Source organism: Tenrec ecaudatus, chromosome 10 (assembly GCF_050624435.1).
Source record: "Tenrec ecaudatus isolate mTenEca1 chromosome 10, mTenEca1.hap1, whole genome shotgun sequence".
NCBI classification, from domain to species: Eukaryota; Metazoa; Chordata; class Mammalia; order Afrosoricida; family Tenrecidae; genus Tenrec; species Tenrec ecaudatus.
Window position 1 is genome coordinate 105,523,544 of NC_134539.1, and position 17,646 is coordinate 105,541,189.

Sequence of the window (17,646 nt, forward strand, 5' to 3'; positions counted from 1 at the left end):
TAGAAATATCTGGGTACTGTCTCATTTTTCTGGTCTCAGAGTTGTGGAGACTGATGTTTGTGTAGTCCAGTAGTTCATTGGACTCATTGTTCAGGAAAAACACCTTTAAACACTGTCAGGGGCAGGCAGGCAATGCAAAAAGGGGTGGGAGCCTCCGTAGGGAGTCAGATAATAGGGAGTGAAGGTGGTACTCCTCTACTGGCAACATAGTCACACCAAGTCCCACTTCACTGTGTTGTACAACCTGTGCCAGGGCATGGCTGCCTGTCCTCTGTCCTCTCACTTGCTTGGGGTGTGTGTGTGTGTGTCTAGGTATCGTGGGATCAGCCCTGTTTTGGATCATCTAAAATGAAGTCTGTGGCAGGTACATAATCCTGTCAGCTTGTGAAGGGGTGGAGTCTAGCCTATCAATCAGGTCGCAGCTTGATGACATCAATTGGAGGTGTCACATAGATCAATATCTCCCTGGAGGTCAGATGCATTTGTTCCTGTGAGACATTCTTGCTGAAAAGCCACATGGAGCTATGCTGATGGAGCCAGAGCCCTGGAGCTGGAGGAGCCACCTGGAAACCCCTGCATTGAAAGGCTTCCACTGCCACTGGATCCACAGACTTTCTACATCCTAACTTTTGGTCTTCCTGCATTCAGTATTCACGTGCTGCATGAGTCAAGAAAAATTTTTAGGCTGGTATTGGACATATGGGCTAACATCGGACTTATAGACTTGATAGGGACCGGGCTGGGATGTTTTCTTAATATACAGTTACTCTTTGATATATAGTTCTCTCTTACACACATATGAGTATCTACGAATTTGTTTCTCTAGACTACCTGGAGTAACACTGTGGTAGTTATATAATCGTTTGTCATTTTGAGAGATTATGAGTGAAGCGGTCGTGTTCAGTCTGTCAATCAGGTCATAGCCAATGAGGCTTCTGTGTGGGCATGGCCTTCTCCTAAGGGTTCTGGGAAATCTGATTTTCTCCTTGGAAGTGGGAGATACTTCTCTCTCTCTCTCTCTCTCTCTGCTGACTCCCTGGGAGATCCTGCAGCTGACAAGACTTGGAACTACGCTAGTGCCCTGAGCTGGAGAAGCCACATGGACCTACCCGGATGCAACCAGACCTCTGAGAGGCCGTGTAGAGACCCCTGCCAGCGCTGAGATGCTTACAACACCACTAAATCCAAAGACTTTTTGCCCACTGGCCTGTGATTGTCCTGCATTCAGTGTCATTGCATGTGTTTCGTGAGTCTGAAGAGGGCTTTATAGATTGGTATCAGACATATGGCTAATCTTGGACTTAGGGACTTGGACTGGATTGAGATGCTTTCTTTTTTTTTTTCTCGCCCGGCTCAAACCTCCCAGGCTTCTTGGGATGCTTTCTTCTTTTGGGGGGGGGGGGGGTGCTTTCTTAATGCTTTATGTAAAACTCTCTCTCTCACACATACACACACACGAAAATGATGATGGTAACATGTACAAATGTGCTTGATACAATTAATGTATGGAATGTATAAAAACTTTTAAGAGCCACTAATAAAATATTTTTTGAAAAAAGGAGTTAGATGGCAACCAACTAGAAAAAATTTTTCAAAATATTTCCATTGGCATATAATTAACATACATTACAATTTTATTGTTCAATCATATGAAGAGACGAATTTCAGAACATTCTCATTGTTCTGGTACTCATTGTTGTTAGCTTCCCATTTCCCTGCAACATCTCCTGCCATGCCCCTAAATGATTATTGTGCCAGTTCTTGTCTCTATAGATTTACCTTTCTTGAATTTAATATACAGAAAATAATAGGAAACAAAAAAGCCAACAATGACAAAAACCTGAAAATATTAAAAACTGGCATTGTAAGAGATGACAAAATACTAATTTATTAATCATCAAAGGCTCATGAGGGAGGGGAGTAGTGGGGAAGAAGGGAGAAAAATGAGAAGCTGATACCAAGGGCTCAAGCAGAAAGCAAATGTTTTGAGAATGATGGCAACAAATGTACAAATGGGCTTGACACAATAGATGTATGTATGGATTGTGATAAGAGCTGTATGAGCCCCAATAAAATGATTTACAAAAAAAACCCCAAAAAACTGGGAAAAAAACCCAAAAAAACCCAAACTAAAACAACTTGAAAAATGGGTCAAAGGGGAAATCAAATGAGAAATGGTTACTATAAAATTCGTCTCCAGAAAAATAGAACTTACTAGAATCATGGTTAAACTTGTATATCACCAAAGAGGGAATATAGGAGCACTAATAAATATGTGAAAAGATACCCACGCTCAGTATGAGCGTCAGTCTCAAAAGCGTTCTAGTGTGTACATGTGGAGGTTTACTGCAAACCAGCCCTCTTTAGACAGATCTGCCATCCGTGGATGACTGCTGCAGGCAAGTTCTCTAAGAAGTAATACTCAGCTTAGTCTAAAATGTTTTTCCAAACAGTTTTTCCCCAAGGGCATCTGCCAGGCCAGTTAAAACTCAAGGCAGACAGATCACCCGTGAGTTGAAATTGACTCAATGGCCATCAGTTTGATGTTGGTGTAAAGGGCCATCTTGATTTTTTAAAGGACACAAAACTTGGGCTTATTAAGAAGAAATTGGGAAAATGAAAAACCGCATTGGTGAGAAAAAGGCCAGGAAAGTTGCACATGGAATTTTACTTCTTCACACAGTCCACCTGCTCATTCTGCCGGGGTAGCAAGGGCAGGCCTATGAGAATTTCCTTGGGAAACTTCACTCCTTTCCCCTCCAGTCCTGATCTTGCCCCTTTAGACTCTTTTTATTCCCCAAACTCAAAGACCATTTAAAAGGAACACATGGTTTTTCGAGGATGCGAAAACTTTCAGTTTAATGTGTAAATTGAAGCACTCAGAATTTTTCATGGGAAGATTAGAAAAATGGAAATGTTGCTTTCCAAAGACTTAGATGTTGAAAACAATAACTTCACATTTTGATAGGTCCATATAATAAAAGTTTGTATGACTTTGTGACAGTACTTTTTACTCACTCTTAAGTTAATGAGGGAAATGTAAATTCAGATGATGATAGTTTTCCACTCAGGATATTGGCAAGAATTAAAAAAAGATAGAAAATAGTGATTATATGTAAGGATATGGAAAAGCAGTCAAACCTCTATAGTATACCATTGGTAGGTTCATCTTTTTGGAAGACAGTGGCCAAACGTATATCCTATCTAGGCAGAAATCCTGCAGTGGGTACATCAGATCCACTTAGTTTTTAAGCGATGGTAAAGAGGAGTTTAGAAATTAATCCTCAGAGTGAGTCTAGTCAGACCACCTCCACAATGCGGTAAGCCAAGAAGGGAATATAACAGACCAGCAAAAGAGAGCAAAGCAAAACCACAAAATCCCCGACGAGCCCCCCCAAATAGACTTCAGGCTAGGAAGGCAGTTCCCAGAACCCCCTAGGACCTGTGGGGAAATAGTCATAAAGGTCAGAGGACAGACCTGGAATTATGTATGCCTCCCCCGCCTCCGGCATTTTTTTCCTTTTTATTCAGTCTTTTGTCTCTTATTGTTGTTGTTATTATTGCCTGCCAATATAATATAGGCATAGGAAACGAGCCCAAGTAGAAAAGGAGAAAGCAACAGGACCAACAATTGCAGGGACCTTGGGGGTGGGGGGGTGGAGGTGAGGAGAATGGGAAAAGGAGCTGTGAGCAAGCACCACCATAGACAGGGGAACAACTATGGAATTAAAACAACAAGGAGCATATAGTGATTTTGGTCGTGTTGGAGCAACAGCAATCTAGCTGAGAGGAATTACTAAGAGGCAGAAGAAGGTGTACGTGATGTGGGGCAGGAGGAAGGTAAAAGGAAACAGGAAAGATCTAGGAAGCAAAGCTATGAGTAGAGGTATAATTATACATAGGTGTGCACTCATGTCAATATATTCATAAAAATACAGATGTTGGCCTATGTACATATATTCATATGGCAATGCATCGAGGAAGTGGACGGTTTGGGCCTCTGCTCAAGCCCTCCCTCAACGCAAGAACACTTTGTTCTAACAACCTGGTATTCTGTGATGCTCACCCTACCAGCACGATCGTTGAAGACAAAGCGGGTACATAAGTAAATGTGGTGAAGAAAGCTGATGGTGCCCAGCTATCAAAAGATACAGTGTCTGGGGGTCTTAAAAGATTGAAATGAAACAAGCGGCCATCTAAAAGAGAAACAAGTCCACATGGAAGAAGCACACCAGCCTGTGCGATCATGAGGTGCCGATGGGATCAGGTAACAGGCACCAGAAGACCCAAAACAAAACATAAAAACATATTGTTGAGAACAAGGGAGGTGAAGCACAGACCCAAAACCCTAGACACTAGGACATCCCTCACAGAAGGGTCACAAAGAAGGAACGACTCAACCAAGGCACAGTATAGCACCGATGAAACATACGATATTCGTCTGGTTCTTTGAGATTTCCTCACCCCACTATCATGACCCCAGTTCTGCCTTTCAGTTCTGGCTAGACCAGAGCATGTACACTGGTACAGATAAGAGCTCACGACACATGGAATACAGGTCAGATAAACCCCTTAGGAACAGAAATGGGAGTAGTGATACCAGGAGGGTAGGGGGAAGGTTTGGGGAGGAAGGGGGAACTCTTCACAATGATGGACATAATCTCCACCCCAGAGGGATGGACAACAGAAATGTGTGAAGGGAGACAGCGGTGGGTGTAAGATATGAAAATATAACTTATCAAGGGGTCATGGAGGTGGGGGTAGGGAAAAAAGAGCTGATACTAAAGGCTCATATAGAAAGTAAATGTTTAGAAACAGCTTCCAATAAAATGATTAATAAAAAATAAATGAATCCTCATTTTACAGAACATGACTGATAAATGCTGTGTGGTTTGACTTTTATTTACCATCTCTTGAGTGTACTGTACTAAGGATTTTCCCATAAGTTATTTTTCTGTAACATTGTGAGGTGTGGGTATTGTTATCCCATTTTACCCATTTTACGGATGTGGAAATGAAGGCCAGAGAGTTTCAATAACTTGACCATGATCACTTAGCCAATGAGTGGAGGAGCCTAAATTTAGCTCCCAAACTATTTGAACCCAAACTGAATCAGTTGTCAGGTCAATTCTGATTCCTGGTGACAATCATGTGTTTTATAATAGCACAGTGCTCCATAGGGTTTTCAGTGGCTGGTTTTTTGAAAGCAGATTTCCAGGTCTTTTCCCAAAGAGACTTTGAGTGGTTTTGGACTGCTAGCCTTTCTGTTAGTGGTCGAGCACTTAACCATTTTTGACACCCAGGTGCTCCTTACAGTGTTAGATAGATAATAATTACCTGGGTTTGTGATAACCCAGCCCCTCATCTTACCTCTCTGTTAAATTGGTGACATTTTCTAAGTTCACATTTTCACATTTAGACCTGTTTTTTTCATAACAGTGTCAGTATGATCAACGTGAATAAGCCCCCCTTAATGCATTTTCCTTTTGTTCCCAGAGGACCTGAAGAGGCAAAATGCGGTGTTACAAGCCGCACAGGATGATTTGGGACACCTTCGGACACAGCTATGGGAAGCTCAAGCAGAGATGGAGAACATCAAGGCCATTGCCACAGTTTCTGAGAACACCAAGCAAGAAGCTATAGATGAAGTGAAAAGGCAGTGGAGGGAAGAAGTTGCTTCACTTCAGGCTGTTATGAAAGGTAAAGGCAAAAACGATTCATGTCATGAGTTTCTAAGGCAATTGAGTCTAACAATTGCCATAAAGCAGGGCTCATAAACAGATGTTTCCCAGGCAAGTAATATCAATGAGTACAGCTGAGTTGGCACCGGAAGTGAGCTGAAGGAGCATGTGCTCAGCTCAGAGGGCTGAAGGAACATGCTGTTACTCTTACTAGGTCCAGCCAGTTTCTGCTGTGCCAGTCCAGGATTGCCATATCTTCTAGATTTTTCGTGTGTGGAATCTTCTCATTTACTGACATTGATGAGGTAGAATGGTATACAAACTAGTATGGCTTTATAGGTTACCAACTTGTGACATTTGGTCTAATGCAGTGGTTCTCACCTTTCCTAATGCTGCGACCTTTTCATACAATTCCTCATGTTTGACCCACAGGGGGTCGAACGGCTGGTCTAAAGGAAGAGTTGTACGGGCACTCTCTGACTTGATATGAATTTGAGTTATTGTGATGAGCCACATTTAAGACTGCCCGTTTCTGTTTCGTATACTATGTCATTAATGTTATATACTGCATACGGTGTTGTTGCATGTAGTTTGCTGTAAGTTTATATGTAATTTTTCCAGCCTTGAATGACAGAGATTGGGTTGTTAAAGATATTGATAATAAAAAAAACTAAAGTGGAAAACGAGAGCGAAGTATTTGACTTGCGTCAGAACCAACGTCCACTGGAGTTGTTTGGGTGGAACACCATCATCAGACTGGGACTCATGCTTAATTGCTTCCCACATTTCTGCGGACATGATAGGGAAAGGAAGCTAAGTTTCTCCCTGTATTTAGGGTTCCTGGACTTAGGGTAGTTGGTTTTATGAATGTGGAATAGTAATGGCACGCACGCGCGCACACACACACACTCACACACATCTTCAGAGTGGCGTGTTAGTCTTTGCTTTAATAATGTTTGGAAGATAGCAGATAAGGCTAGCCCAAACAAAGTTCCATTTTTGAGTTTGCGGCTTTTTCCTTGGCATTAGTTTAAAATCAAATTCAACTGCCATCAAGTCAGTCTGTCTTGTATAGCAACCTTATAGGACGGAGTAGAACTGCCCCTGTAGATTTAAAGACTGTAAATCTTGATGGGTGCACAAAGCCTTGTCTTTCTCCCTCAGTGCTGTTGATGGTTCCAAACTGTTGACTTTATAGTTAGCAGCTACGCTACCAGGGATTTTTAGGATTACTTTTAGGCCTCATAATAACTCAGATAATAGCTCACCAAAATGGCAGTTTACTTTTCTTAGAACCAGGAGTCCAAAGGTGGGTCATTTAGGGCTGATACAATGGTTCATGATGCAACAAGGTCCCACAATCCTTTGGACCTTCTGTTGCTTCATCCTTATCATGTGTCAGTTTTATCTTTGCAACATAGTTGCTCCTTCTCTAAGCTGCTTTGGAAAAGCAAAAGTTTTTCTAGCATAGCACCCTCTTTATACTTTATTGGCCATAACTGTGTGGTCACCCATATCTGCAAGCAAAATGGGAAAGGCCAGTCGGGACCGAGGAGACAAGATGGCGCTGCGGGCGATACGGGGGATCGTAAATGGGGTTGCACCTGAGCTTCCCGTGTCCACCAGTGGCGCTGGCGGTTAGCCAGAACTACCTCTCCCAGCCTTGCCTCACATACAAGATAGTTTCAGGAGTCAATGGTCCACTGGTGATCTTAGATCAAGTTAAGTTTCCCAGATATGCTGAGATTGTCCATTTGACATTACCAGATGGCACAAAGAGAAGTGGGCAGGTACTAGAAGTCAGTGGTTCTGAAGCAGTGGTTCAGGTGTTTGAAGGTACCTCAGGTATAGATGCCAAGAAAACGTCCTGTGGATTTACTGGAGATACTCTCCGAACACCAGTGTCTGAGGATCTGCTTGGCCGGGTATTCAGTGGATCTGGAAAACCCATTGACAGAGGCCCAGTTGTGCTGGCTGAAGACTTCCTTGACATCATGGGTCAGCCAATCCACCCTCAATGTCGGATCTATCCTGAGGAGATGATTCAGACTGGGATTTCAGCCATTGATGGCATGAACAGCATTGCCAGAGGACAGAAAATTCCCATCTTTTCTGCTGCTGGCTTACCACACAATGAGATTGCAGCTCAAATCTGTCAGCAGGCTGGTTTGGTAAAGAAATCCAAAGATATAGTAGAGTCCAGTGAAGAAAACTTTGCAATTGTATTTGCTGCTATGGGTGTAAACATGGAAACTGCCCGGTTCATCAAGTCTGACTGAAGAAAATGGCTCAATGGACAATGTCTGCCTCTTTTTGAACTTGGCTAATGACCCAACCATTGAGTGAATCATTACTCCTCGCCTGGCTCTAACCACAGCCAAGTTCCTTGCCTACCAGTGTGAGAAGCATGTGCTGGTTATCCGCACAGACATAGTTCATATGCTGAAGCACTCCGAGAGGTTTCAGCAGCCAGAGAAGTGCCTGGGCGGCGAGGTTTCCCAGGTTCCATGTACACAGACTTGGCCACAATCTGTGAGTGGCTTGGTCGAGTAGAAGGCAGAAATGGCTCCATTACTCAGATCCCTATTCTCACCATGCTGAATGACGATACCACTCACCCCATCCCTGCCTTGACTGGGCATATTACAGAGGGACAAATTTACGTGGACAGACAGCTGCATAACAGACAGATTTACCCACCTATTAATGTGCTCCCCTCATTGTAACGGTTAATGAAGTCTGCTATTGGAGAAGGTACGACCAGGAAGGATCATGCTGACGTGTCTAACCAGCTGCATGCCTGCTATGCCATTGGAAAGGACGTGCAAGCCATGAAAGCTGTAGTTGGAGAAGAAGCCCTTACCTCAGATAATCTGCTTTACTTGGAATTTCTGCTATGAAACTTTGGACATTGGCTGGCAGCTGCTCCAAATCTTCCCCAGAGAAATGCGGACGAAAACCCCTCAGAGCACCCTGAGCGAGTTCTACCCACGAGGCTCGGCAAAGCACTAGCCACCGCTCCACAGCTGTCTCTGTGTGCTTGTGAAATACTGCTGCTTCTGTTTTCTTTGTTCCTTTTGCACTCCCTAGCCCCGCTTTTGTGTTGGAGTTTACCAAGAATAGGTAAAAAAAGAAAAGAAAAAAAGGAAAATGGGGGAAAATGTACAGTACTTTTTTTTTTCTAAACTGAGTACATTTATTTCTGAAACTGTCAGAGGAAATCAGCCTTCAACAACTGAAGGGCCAGAAGGTGCAAATATACCGTGATATTATATAAAGATTATAGTAGTCATGAAGGATAAGATAGGAACGAGAATACATTAAAGGAGTCAGGCATATTTTATGATAACTTGCTCACCTCAGCTCCTTTTCATGATGGACCACGTAGAACTGGGTTCTCCAGTGAAAGTGAGCCTTTACTATCTTGGGACATTTATAGGTAGCCTTAAGGTATGCATATTCAGTAGTGACATGCTCCCAAGGTGGGTGGTATCTACATTAGGTCCCTGAGCTCGCAGGCGAGGAAACCTAATACCTGCATTGGGGGAAGATGAAAGGGGTTGGGTGTCAACTGTGGGAAGAGAGAGTAAAAGGCTGTCTGCTTCTCAGGTAAAGCTGCTGGCTGCGCAGCAATGAGCCAAGTGCTTGTCAGAGGTAACTTTAAGGTAGCACTGTGATGGGGGGATGTAGTGGGGAACAGTATTAATTATGATTGGATTTATCTCTAACTCACAAGGGTGAAGGCCTCCCTCCACTCCAGAAACCCAGCCTGCCAGGCTTCTTAATGTATGAGAATAAAGGATTCATCCATGTATACTCTCTTCCCATTCTCTGCTCGCCCACATAAAACTAAATTGAGGTTTGTTAATACGGAAGAAGAAAGGGTAGATAATAGGCAACCAGAAGCATCTTTAAAAATGATATTAAAAGTATTTTATAAAGACATTCTAGAATTTGTCTCCATTTCAATCCTGGGTTAGAATAAAATATTCTAGAAATATATCCCCCTTTTCACGGTTTGATGTATTTGGATTGGAGTGTCATGTTATATTTGTGTTTGGAAAGACAAGGTGGCATATACGAACTTAGAATTTGGGGTTGACTTGAGTTCTAGCTCTTTCTGGTTATAAAACATTGACAACATTATTTAAACTTTCCTGAGTTTTCCTCATATGTAAAATATTGTATGACACAAGTTCGAGGATGAAGGATAATTCTTTAAAACACTTAAAACAGTTGCGACACATATAATAACTAGAAATGTTACTGTTTGTTAAATAAATGAGTTGAAGAACTTCCAGAAATTGGACAAAAGTTCTTTATGCCATTGTTTTTAGCGGACTAGAGCATCTTTTATAGTAATGCTTAGTTATGAAATATATGGTGATGTTTTATAGAGACTGTGCGTGACTATGAGCATCAGTTCCACCTTAGGCTGGAGCAGGAGAGAACCCAGTGGGCACAATACCGAGAATCAGCAGAGAGGGAAATAGCTGATTTAAGGAGAAGGCTGTCTGAAGGTCAAGAGGAAGAAAATTTAGAAAACGAAATGAAAAAGGTAAGAAAGACTGTGTTCGTCTCGGGAATATTTGAACCTAAAGTGCAGTGTGTTTAAGTACTGTTATTGTGGTAATAGAAGTTGTGCTTTTATGTTTTTGGTTAAAGAAGATACTTGGACACAGACCTAAATTTAGTACCAGAGGATTTGAAGCTTTTCCCATAGACACTCCCTTGCCTTCACATCTTTGATCGGATGCTACCATCACACAAGGCTTGATCCTCTCTCTGATCCTCCCAGCTCTTGCAGCCTGCCCACTTCCATCCCTACTCTGACCTCTCTCACCTGGCTCTCAATTTTTCTTTTCCTTAACACATAGGTTCTTACGGTAGGCACATGCCGATGATGTTTGTTTCCTTTCTCTTCTTGCTGGACTGTAAGTCTCCTCAGGGCAGGAATCTAGTTGACTTATGTGTCAAAATGCCCAGGTCATCAACAAATGTTTGAGGAATGAGTGTTAACTGCTTGGTGATTGTACAGTTTCAGAACAGATGTTAGGTTTTCTTTTTTCTAAGTAGGCTTTTGTTCCTGTGTGATGAATGTGCCATATTATGACTGGGCATGTCATATTTATGCTCTAACACAAGGCAGCTAAGTTTAGGGTCAACCGTTTTCTCCATGAACAGATTTTAAAACTTTTTGGCCGATTTGATTATATAAACTTTTATTAATTTATATACATACATATTTAAAATCACATAAAATGATAATTTTTTCAATTGGGTTAAGGATCTTGGCTATTAGTTAATTATTGATTATAGATGGTGCACTGTTAGATACTTAGGTTATTTAATTAGTTTTTTATTAATAATGTAGAAACTATTTCAGAGTCAACACCAAAACAAACATCAGGATTTAGAAATGGTTGTGCCATTCTCTCATTTTGGAAAAGGATTGTCATTCAGATTCTTCAAGCAGCTGACAGTGTCTGCATCAACACTGGAGTCACTGTGTCAGTTAACGCCCATTCTAAGTGTGCTGCCTACACTTCTGTCGAAGTTGTTTGAGATGAGTTTATAGTTGATGTTGCCAGTGGCAAACTTATCCCAAGCCACAGTTACATGACAATAGCTTGTTTTGTGTGTGTATAATATATATATATATATATATATGTTTTTTAAGTGTCAGTAGTGAAACGATCCACCTTTTTACTTGCAAACGGTGAACAGAAAGCTATTATATTTCTCTAGGACATTTATAAAGAGTTATCTTCACCTTGAGAAGAGACTGAATAAGAATAAAGTCTGCTATATTTATAATTTCCATAATATGCTACTTTTTGTCATTTTCAAGTTTTTAATTTTTTAAATAAATATTTTTGGAGAAGTTTTTTTCCCCCACTGATATGAAATCTAGCTAAATTTTATTCATGGCTCAGTTTAACAAAAAGCTTAATAAAAAATCAAATTTTTTCTATCTTATTCAATGACATTAAATCAATTATTTTTGTCCCTGATCACACACTAAAGACTGTGCTAAATAACAGTCATTTACCAAATGGCCAGGCTGTCATAGACATGATTGGATAGGTGTTTTACTTACTGGAAAATGTCAAGGATAATACACACCCAGTTTCTCCTAACGAACACCTTACCTTAGTAGGGAACATTTGTCACACGAAATGGGGCCAGTGCTGATCTCTGTGTCCGTATGTCCTTCACCCGATGCCTTTGTTTCCTGTTCCCATCCAGGATACCATGGTGCATTAGTTGTTATGTCTCCGTAGTCTTCTTTTGCCCACGATCTAAAAACCTCACTGTCATGGAGTCGATGCTGACTCACAGGGCCCTTAGGACAGGGTCGAACTGCCCCGTGTGTTTCTGAGGCTGCCCCTCTTGAAAGCGTCACCTTTCTCCCTTGGAGCAGCTGGTGGAATCAAACTGCTGACTTTGGAGTTAGCAGCTCAACATGTAACCCCGGTAAACCCTAGTGACCTCGTATGTATCCCAAACTAGCTTGGATTGGAAGATACGTTAAGTTAGTTAGCATGTCCATTGTAAACGAGACTTAGATCCAAAGAAAGCAACAGGTGAATTGAGTTTGAAAGGACTGGAAAATAAAGCAACTCCTTTTTTTCTGAGGAATATTTTGTGTATGTGTGGTTGGGAAATTCCCATTTGGAAATATATGATAGTTCCCCTTTCCTGAATACCTATTTAGGATAAATTTACATTCATGTAAATTCTGTAAACAAGATTGCTGTTCATTTTCACTGGAAGGAAAAGAACTAACTCTTTAAGTGTACCTTTGTTTCTTGTGTGTGCGTGCACTTAAAATTCTGTTTCTTACTCGTTCACTAGCTATTTGCAGTTGTTTTCTTTTCATGTATGTTCCGAAGACAGATGCAAGAAAGCAGTATGATTGTTTTAGAAGTCATATTTGGGTTTGTTATTTAGATATTAAAAAGTAAAAATAAGATTTAAAGTACTATGTTTAAGTAACTATAGAAACTTTTTTCATTGCAACATAATTTTCTGACATTTTAGAATAGATATTCTTGTTTGTGTGTTTAAAAAAGAATTATTTTTTTTCAGTATTTATGAGGAATTACTGTCTTGTTAGCTTAATCAGAAATTGAAAAATTTAAATGTTACATGTATTTCCTTTTATTTATGGGATACTTTTTAACTTAATTAAAATATAAATTTATCACAATGAATCCATTTTCCTACTTCTAAATTCTAAATGGAATATTTGGAAGGAAACTATGATTATGATTTGACATTCAAAATCATGCATGATTTAAGAAGTTATTTTTGGTTCATTTTTGTGAAAGCTAATACAATGACCAGTAGAATTACTTGTCAATGTAAATTTTAGCAAGTGGGTGGGTAAAAATTTATTCAAAAAACAATTTAGTTTGCAGTAATTAATTTTGTTAAACATAGGCCCAAGAAGATGCTGAAAAACTTCGGTCTGTTGTGATGCCCATGGAGAAGGAAATTGCAGCTTTGAAAGATAAGCTTACAGAGGCTGAAGACAAGATAAAGGAACTGGAGGCCTCAAAGGTTGTGAAATATCTATCCCTGTTTGCTTATAACCCAGGATTTTGCCAGGAACAATTTTAGAATCAATTGGGGATGGGGATGTAGGGGTGCTATAAGTAATGACTATGCATCTTATAACACCTCACTTTCTTTAAAATGCAAAGTCCTACTTTGACATGTTCCACCCATAGCGAAAGTTTAAATAATCACAGTAATGGTGCTTGTGCCTCTTTGTCCCCAAATGTTTTTATTTCGTATCAGAGTGAGAGCTGAATGCATTCGTTTTCTTATTAAGTAAAATAAGCTATTAAGTTATATTCTGAACTGCTCCCCCCCAAAATCGAACTTTTAAATAAGGTAGCTACAGTTTGCCTGAATTTGTTGGCTGTCCATTGAGTCATGATCCAAAAGTCCATCAGTTCAAAACCACCAGCCTCTCTGCAAGAGAAAAATGATTCTTTCTACTCCCTAAAAGAGTTCCAGTCTTGAGACCTACAGGGGGCAGTTCTACCCTGCATAGGGTTTCCATGATTCAGAATAGACTTGATGGCAGCGAGTTTGTTTGTTTGTTTTAAAAAAGACACAGCAAAAAAAAATAAAGACACAGCTGAGAAAATAGAAAATGAAAGGACAGAAAGAGACAAGTATAGACTAAAAATAGGAAACAAAATCCCAAAGTGAATTGTAGAAATGAACGGGAATCTGCCATTTAATGAAGCAAATATAAGCTGATAATTACTAAAAGGGATTATAAACCTGTTTTCAAGATAAATAAAAGGGGTTATTAGTTTATATTTTTTAAATATAATTTTATGTTGCATACAAAAGACACACCTCAAATAAAACCACAAAGGTAATTTGAAAATAAAAGAGATAGGTAAATGTATAGCATGTAAATACAAAGAAAACAGATATAGCCATTGTAATATCAAACAGGTGAGATTTAAAGGACAAAAATAATTAAATGAGATAAGGAGGGACTTCTAATAAGCATAAAATATGACAGTTATACACTTGAATGCATCTTATATATATCCTTAAAATTAAGATTCACATTTAGCTACTGAGAGTGTAAGCAGGAAAAATATACTACACAAGATAAAGAATTGTGTAAGCCAGAAAAAATACTTGTCATGAAATAGAAGTTTTGATTCACTAGATTCATAATCTAGATGTGATACCAGGGGGAGCAGGGGGCCTGATGGGGGGCGGGGTGGGAAGAGGAAAGCCCTCAGGGAGGTAGGTAGGCACACTGACTGCAGCAATGTCATCAAGCATGGACCTAGTGTGAGGATGTCCTAGGACTGGCTGGATTTCTTTCTTTTGTGCAGAGGTGGCTGTGTGTTGGAATTGACTCAATGGCACCTAACAACTGCACTCTAGATGTAATAGGTACATAGAACCATATAAGCTATCTTTTCTACAGTAGAGATTTTTATAGGAGGAACAATGTGACACTTATAAATTTTAATATAAAGTGAAAATTTGTCTAGTAAAAGATTTATAGCTAAAATTATCTTAAGATAAATTAGGAATGCTAATTTATCAGTACCAAGGGAATGAGTCTGTAGTCAAAATCTTCCTTTTTCCTTTTTTCTCTCTTCCTTCCAAGACCCATTTGGTTTTGTTGGCAAGTTTAAGCAAACCACCTAGGAAGAGATAAGCCATATTAGTTTACAAACTGTGTCAGAGAATAAAAGAGACAAAGTTCTCCCATTTATTTTATGAGAGTAATAAAACCTTTTTAAAAGCAAGAAGAAAGGTAGCCTATGAAAAGAAAGCTTTAGATCTAGCTCAGGAATACTGAAGGAAAAAAAGTCTATAGTTTAAATATAAAGGGGGGATGGGAAAAAATAAATATGACCATGTGGATTTATTCTCAGCAATCTTGAGAATGTTGTATCATAAGGATACCTTTTATTGTGATGTCAAAAGGTTGACTTCAGAGGGGGATTGATAAATTTTAAGTATTCAATAAACCAATCATAACTTAAGCCTACTGTGAGCATCATAAATAATTGATAGACCAGTGTTTGTATGTCCCTATTTTATATCTGTTGCATTCAGTCACTGTCAGTTGAGTGATCACTCTCCAGATAGTAGGGGCAAGTGCCTCACGACAGGCAGGACTTTGTTATGCTTGGTTAGCACCGTTTTGGTTGGCCGACCACCTCCAGTGAAGTATCAGATGACCTGTGTCATCGTTTTGGTTCCTGAGCAGCACTCCCTACTGTGTTCTGTAGTGTGGCATCAGGGTAATGCTAAGTGAACAGATACAGGTAGCTCTTCCAAGGGGGGAAGGAGTGGGAAGGAAATAGGCATGAAAATAACCATCAACTTGAAATTGGTCAGAACGTCTGAAAGAGTTGAAAGTTAGCCAAATAGCCACCATTTCGGAAGGATAATTTGTGACAACGGATAAAATTATTACTTATATCATTCTAGATTTGGGGGGAGGGGAAAGGATTGCATTTAGTTCTGGGTATAATTTTCTATGTTATACTATACGAGTATTTCCGAGTGTTGTTTATCATTCAACAGAAATTTAGCATTTTTAAAAACAAGATGACAAAAATCTTTTGCATTTGCTCATGTTTATTAAAGTGCAAGACTACCCTGTTTATTTTACCCTGACCTAGTTTCTCTCATGAATGAATGTGTCTGTAGAAAGCTCTCTTTTTTTAAATTAATTTATGGTGTTTGAAAATATTGCACCAAAAACCAAAGGAAAGCAAACTTACAAGAGTGTGTAAGACTATTTTCATCCTTAGAAATGATACTGGCTCATTTTATTTACTAAATCCTGCCTGGTATAACGGAGTGTAGTATGCTTTGTAGTACACATGTATTGTTTTGGGAGTGCCAGTTAGAGATACCTTTTTTGTAAAGCAAGGTACAAAATTGTTATGTTTAATCTTGATGTGTGTTAACTCTGAGTGACATGATGATAATGTTTATAATTTAACTATATTGGTTTCCCATTTTTAAATAGAAAATAAATAAACCCAAACTCACTGCTGTTGAACTGTATTTGGCTGGTTGTTTCATTTTTTAAAAAGTTATAAATGCCACTTTTTAGAGTATAAAGTTATGTAAAGATAAATCTAAATTACCCTACGGCATAATCAGAATGTGCTGTTATGTGCCGAAGATAGAAATTGCTGTACCAGGGCACAGTATAGCACCGACAAAACACACATCATTCCTCTAGTTCAGTGGTTTTCCACCTTCCTAAGGCCACGGCCCCTTAATACAGTTCCTCATGTTGTGGTGACCCCAACCATAAAATTATTTTCATTGCTACTTCATAACTGTAATTTTGCTACTGTTATGAATTGGGCAACCCCTGGGAAAGGGTCATTTGACCCCCCAAAAGGGTTGTGACCCACAGGTTGAGAACCATTGGTTCCTGAATCCCTTCCCCCGCTCTCCCCTCCTCCCCCAAACTACCATGACCCAATCCAGCTACACTGGAGTACACACATTGGTACAGATAAGAGCTCTTGACATATGGAATTCAGGACAGATAAACCCTCGGGAACAGTAGTGGAAGTATTGATATCATGAGGGTGGGGGGATGGAGGTGGGAGAAGGTAAGGAGAAAGTGGGAACTCATCGCAAGGTTGGATATATAACCATCAACCCCCCATGGGGACGAATGATAGAAATGTAAGTGAAGGGAGACAACAGATAGTAAGATATGAAAGAACAATAATAATACATAATTGATCAAGGTTTCCTGAGGGTGAGAGGGTTGGGGAGGGAGGAGGGGATAAAAGAGGAGCTGATACCAAGGGCTCAATTAGAAAGAAAATGTTTTGGAAATGTTGATGGCAAAGTATGTACAAATGTGCTTAATAAAAAACCAAATTGTTGTAAACTTCAATTGAACAGAATGACTTTATTTTAGGTCAAAGAACTGAATCATTATCTGGAAGCTGAGAAATCTTGTAGAACTGACCTAGAGATGTACGTAGCTGTGTTGAATACCCAGAAGTCAGTTCTACAGGAAGATGCTGAAAAACTGCGTAAAGAGCTGCATGAAGGTAAATGGAGACGATAACTGTGATCTCCCTCTGTGAGAGTAAAATACCAGCCCAGCATGTTAGCGAAGCCGTTCCAGCTTTGCCATTGGTTGTACTGCTGAAGATACTGGATCGTCAGTGGCTTCTCCTTCTTGCAGGACCCCAGTAAGAAAGCCCCATGGCGCGTGCTGTAGGGCAGAATGATGATGGCGCTGGGGTCTCTGCTCCAGTTGCTTTTGCCCTCGTGTCCATTTTGATGGTAGTGGTGGAGTCGGACTAGACTAGTGAGAGGGGCAGACAGTGTGTCCTGCTGTCCTTCCACATCAAACCCTGTTTTTAATGGACAGTTTTTATTTCATTAGCCTGGCAGCAGAGCGATATACAAAACTGACTGT

General features: G+C 40.1%; 1 protein-coding gene, 1 non-coding gene and 1 pseudogene across 2 annotated transcripts in view; 2 read left to right on the forward strand and 1 right to left on the reverse strand.

The window, feature by feature from the left end:
• RABEP1 (rabaptin, RAB GTPase binding effector protein 1) overlaps positions 1 to 17,646 on the forward strand; it is a 104,256-nt gene that overhangs the window by 46,729 nt on the left and 39,881 nt on the right. The window contains exons 3-6 of the mRNA XM_075561136.1: positions 5,497 to 5,700; positions 10,079 to 10,239; positions 13,128 to 13,247; positions 17,137 to 17,272. Coding sequence (XP_075417251.1) covers positions 5,497 to 5,700; positions 10,079 to 10,239; positions 13,128 to 13,247; positions 17,137 to 17,272 — 621 coding nt within the window. The remainder of the gene's footprint in view (positions 1 to 5,496; positions 5,701 to 10,078; positions 10,240 to 13,127; positions 13,248 to 17,136; positions 17,273 to 17,646) is intronic.
• LOC142458143 (V-type proton ATPase subunit B, brain isoform pseudogene) lies at positions 7,243 to 8,693 on the forward strand (annotated as a pseudogene).
• On the reverse strand, positions 11,359 to 11,486 carry LOC142460586 (small Cajal body-specific RNA 24). Its single transcript, XR_012786765.1, has one exon.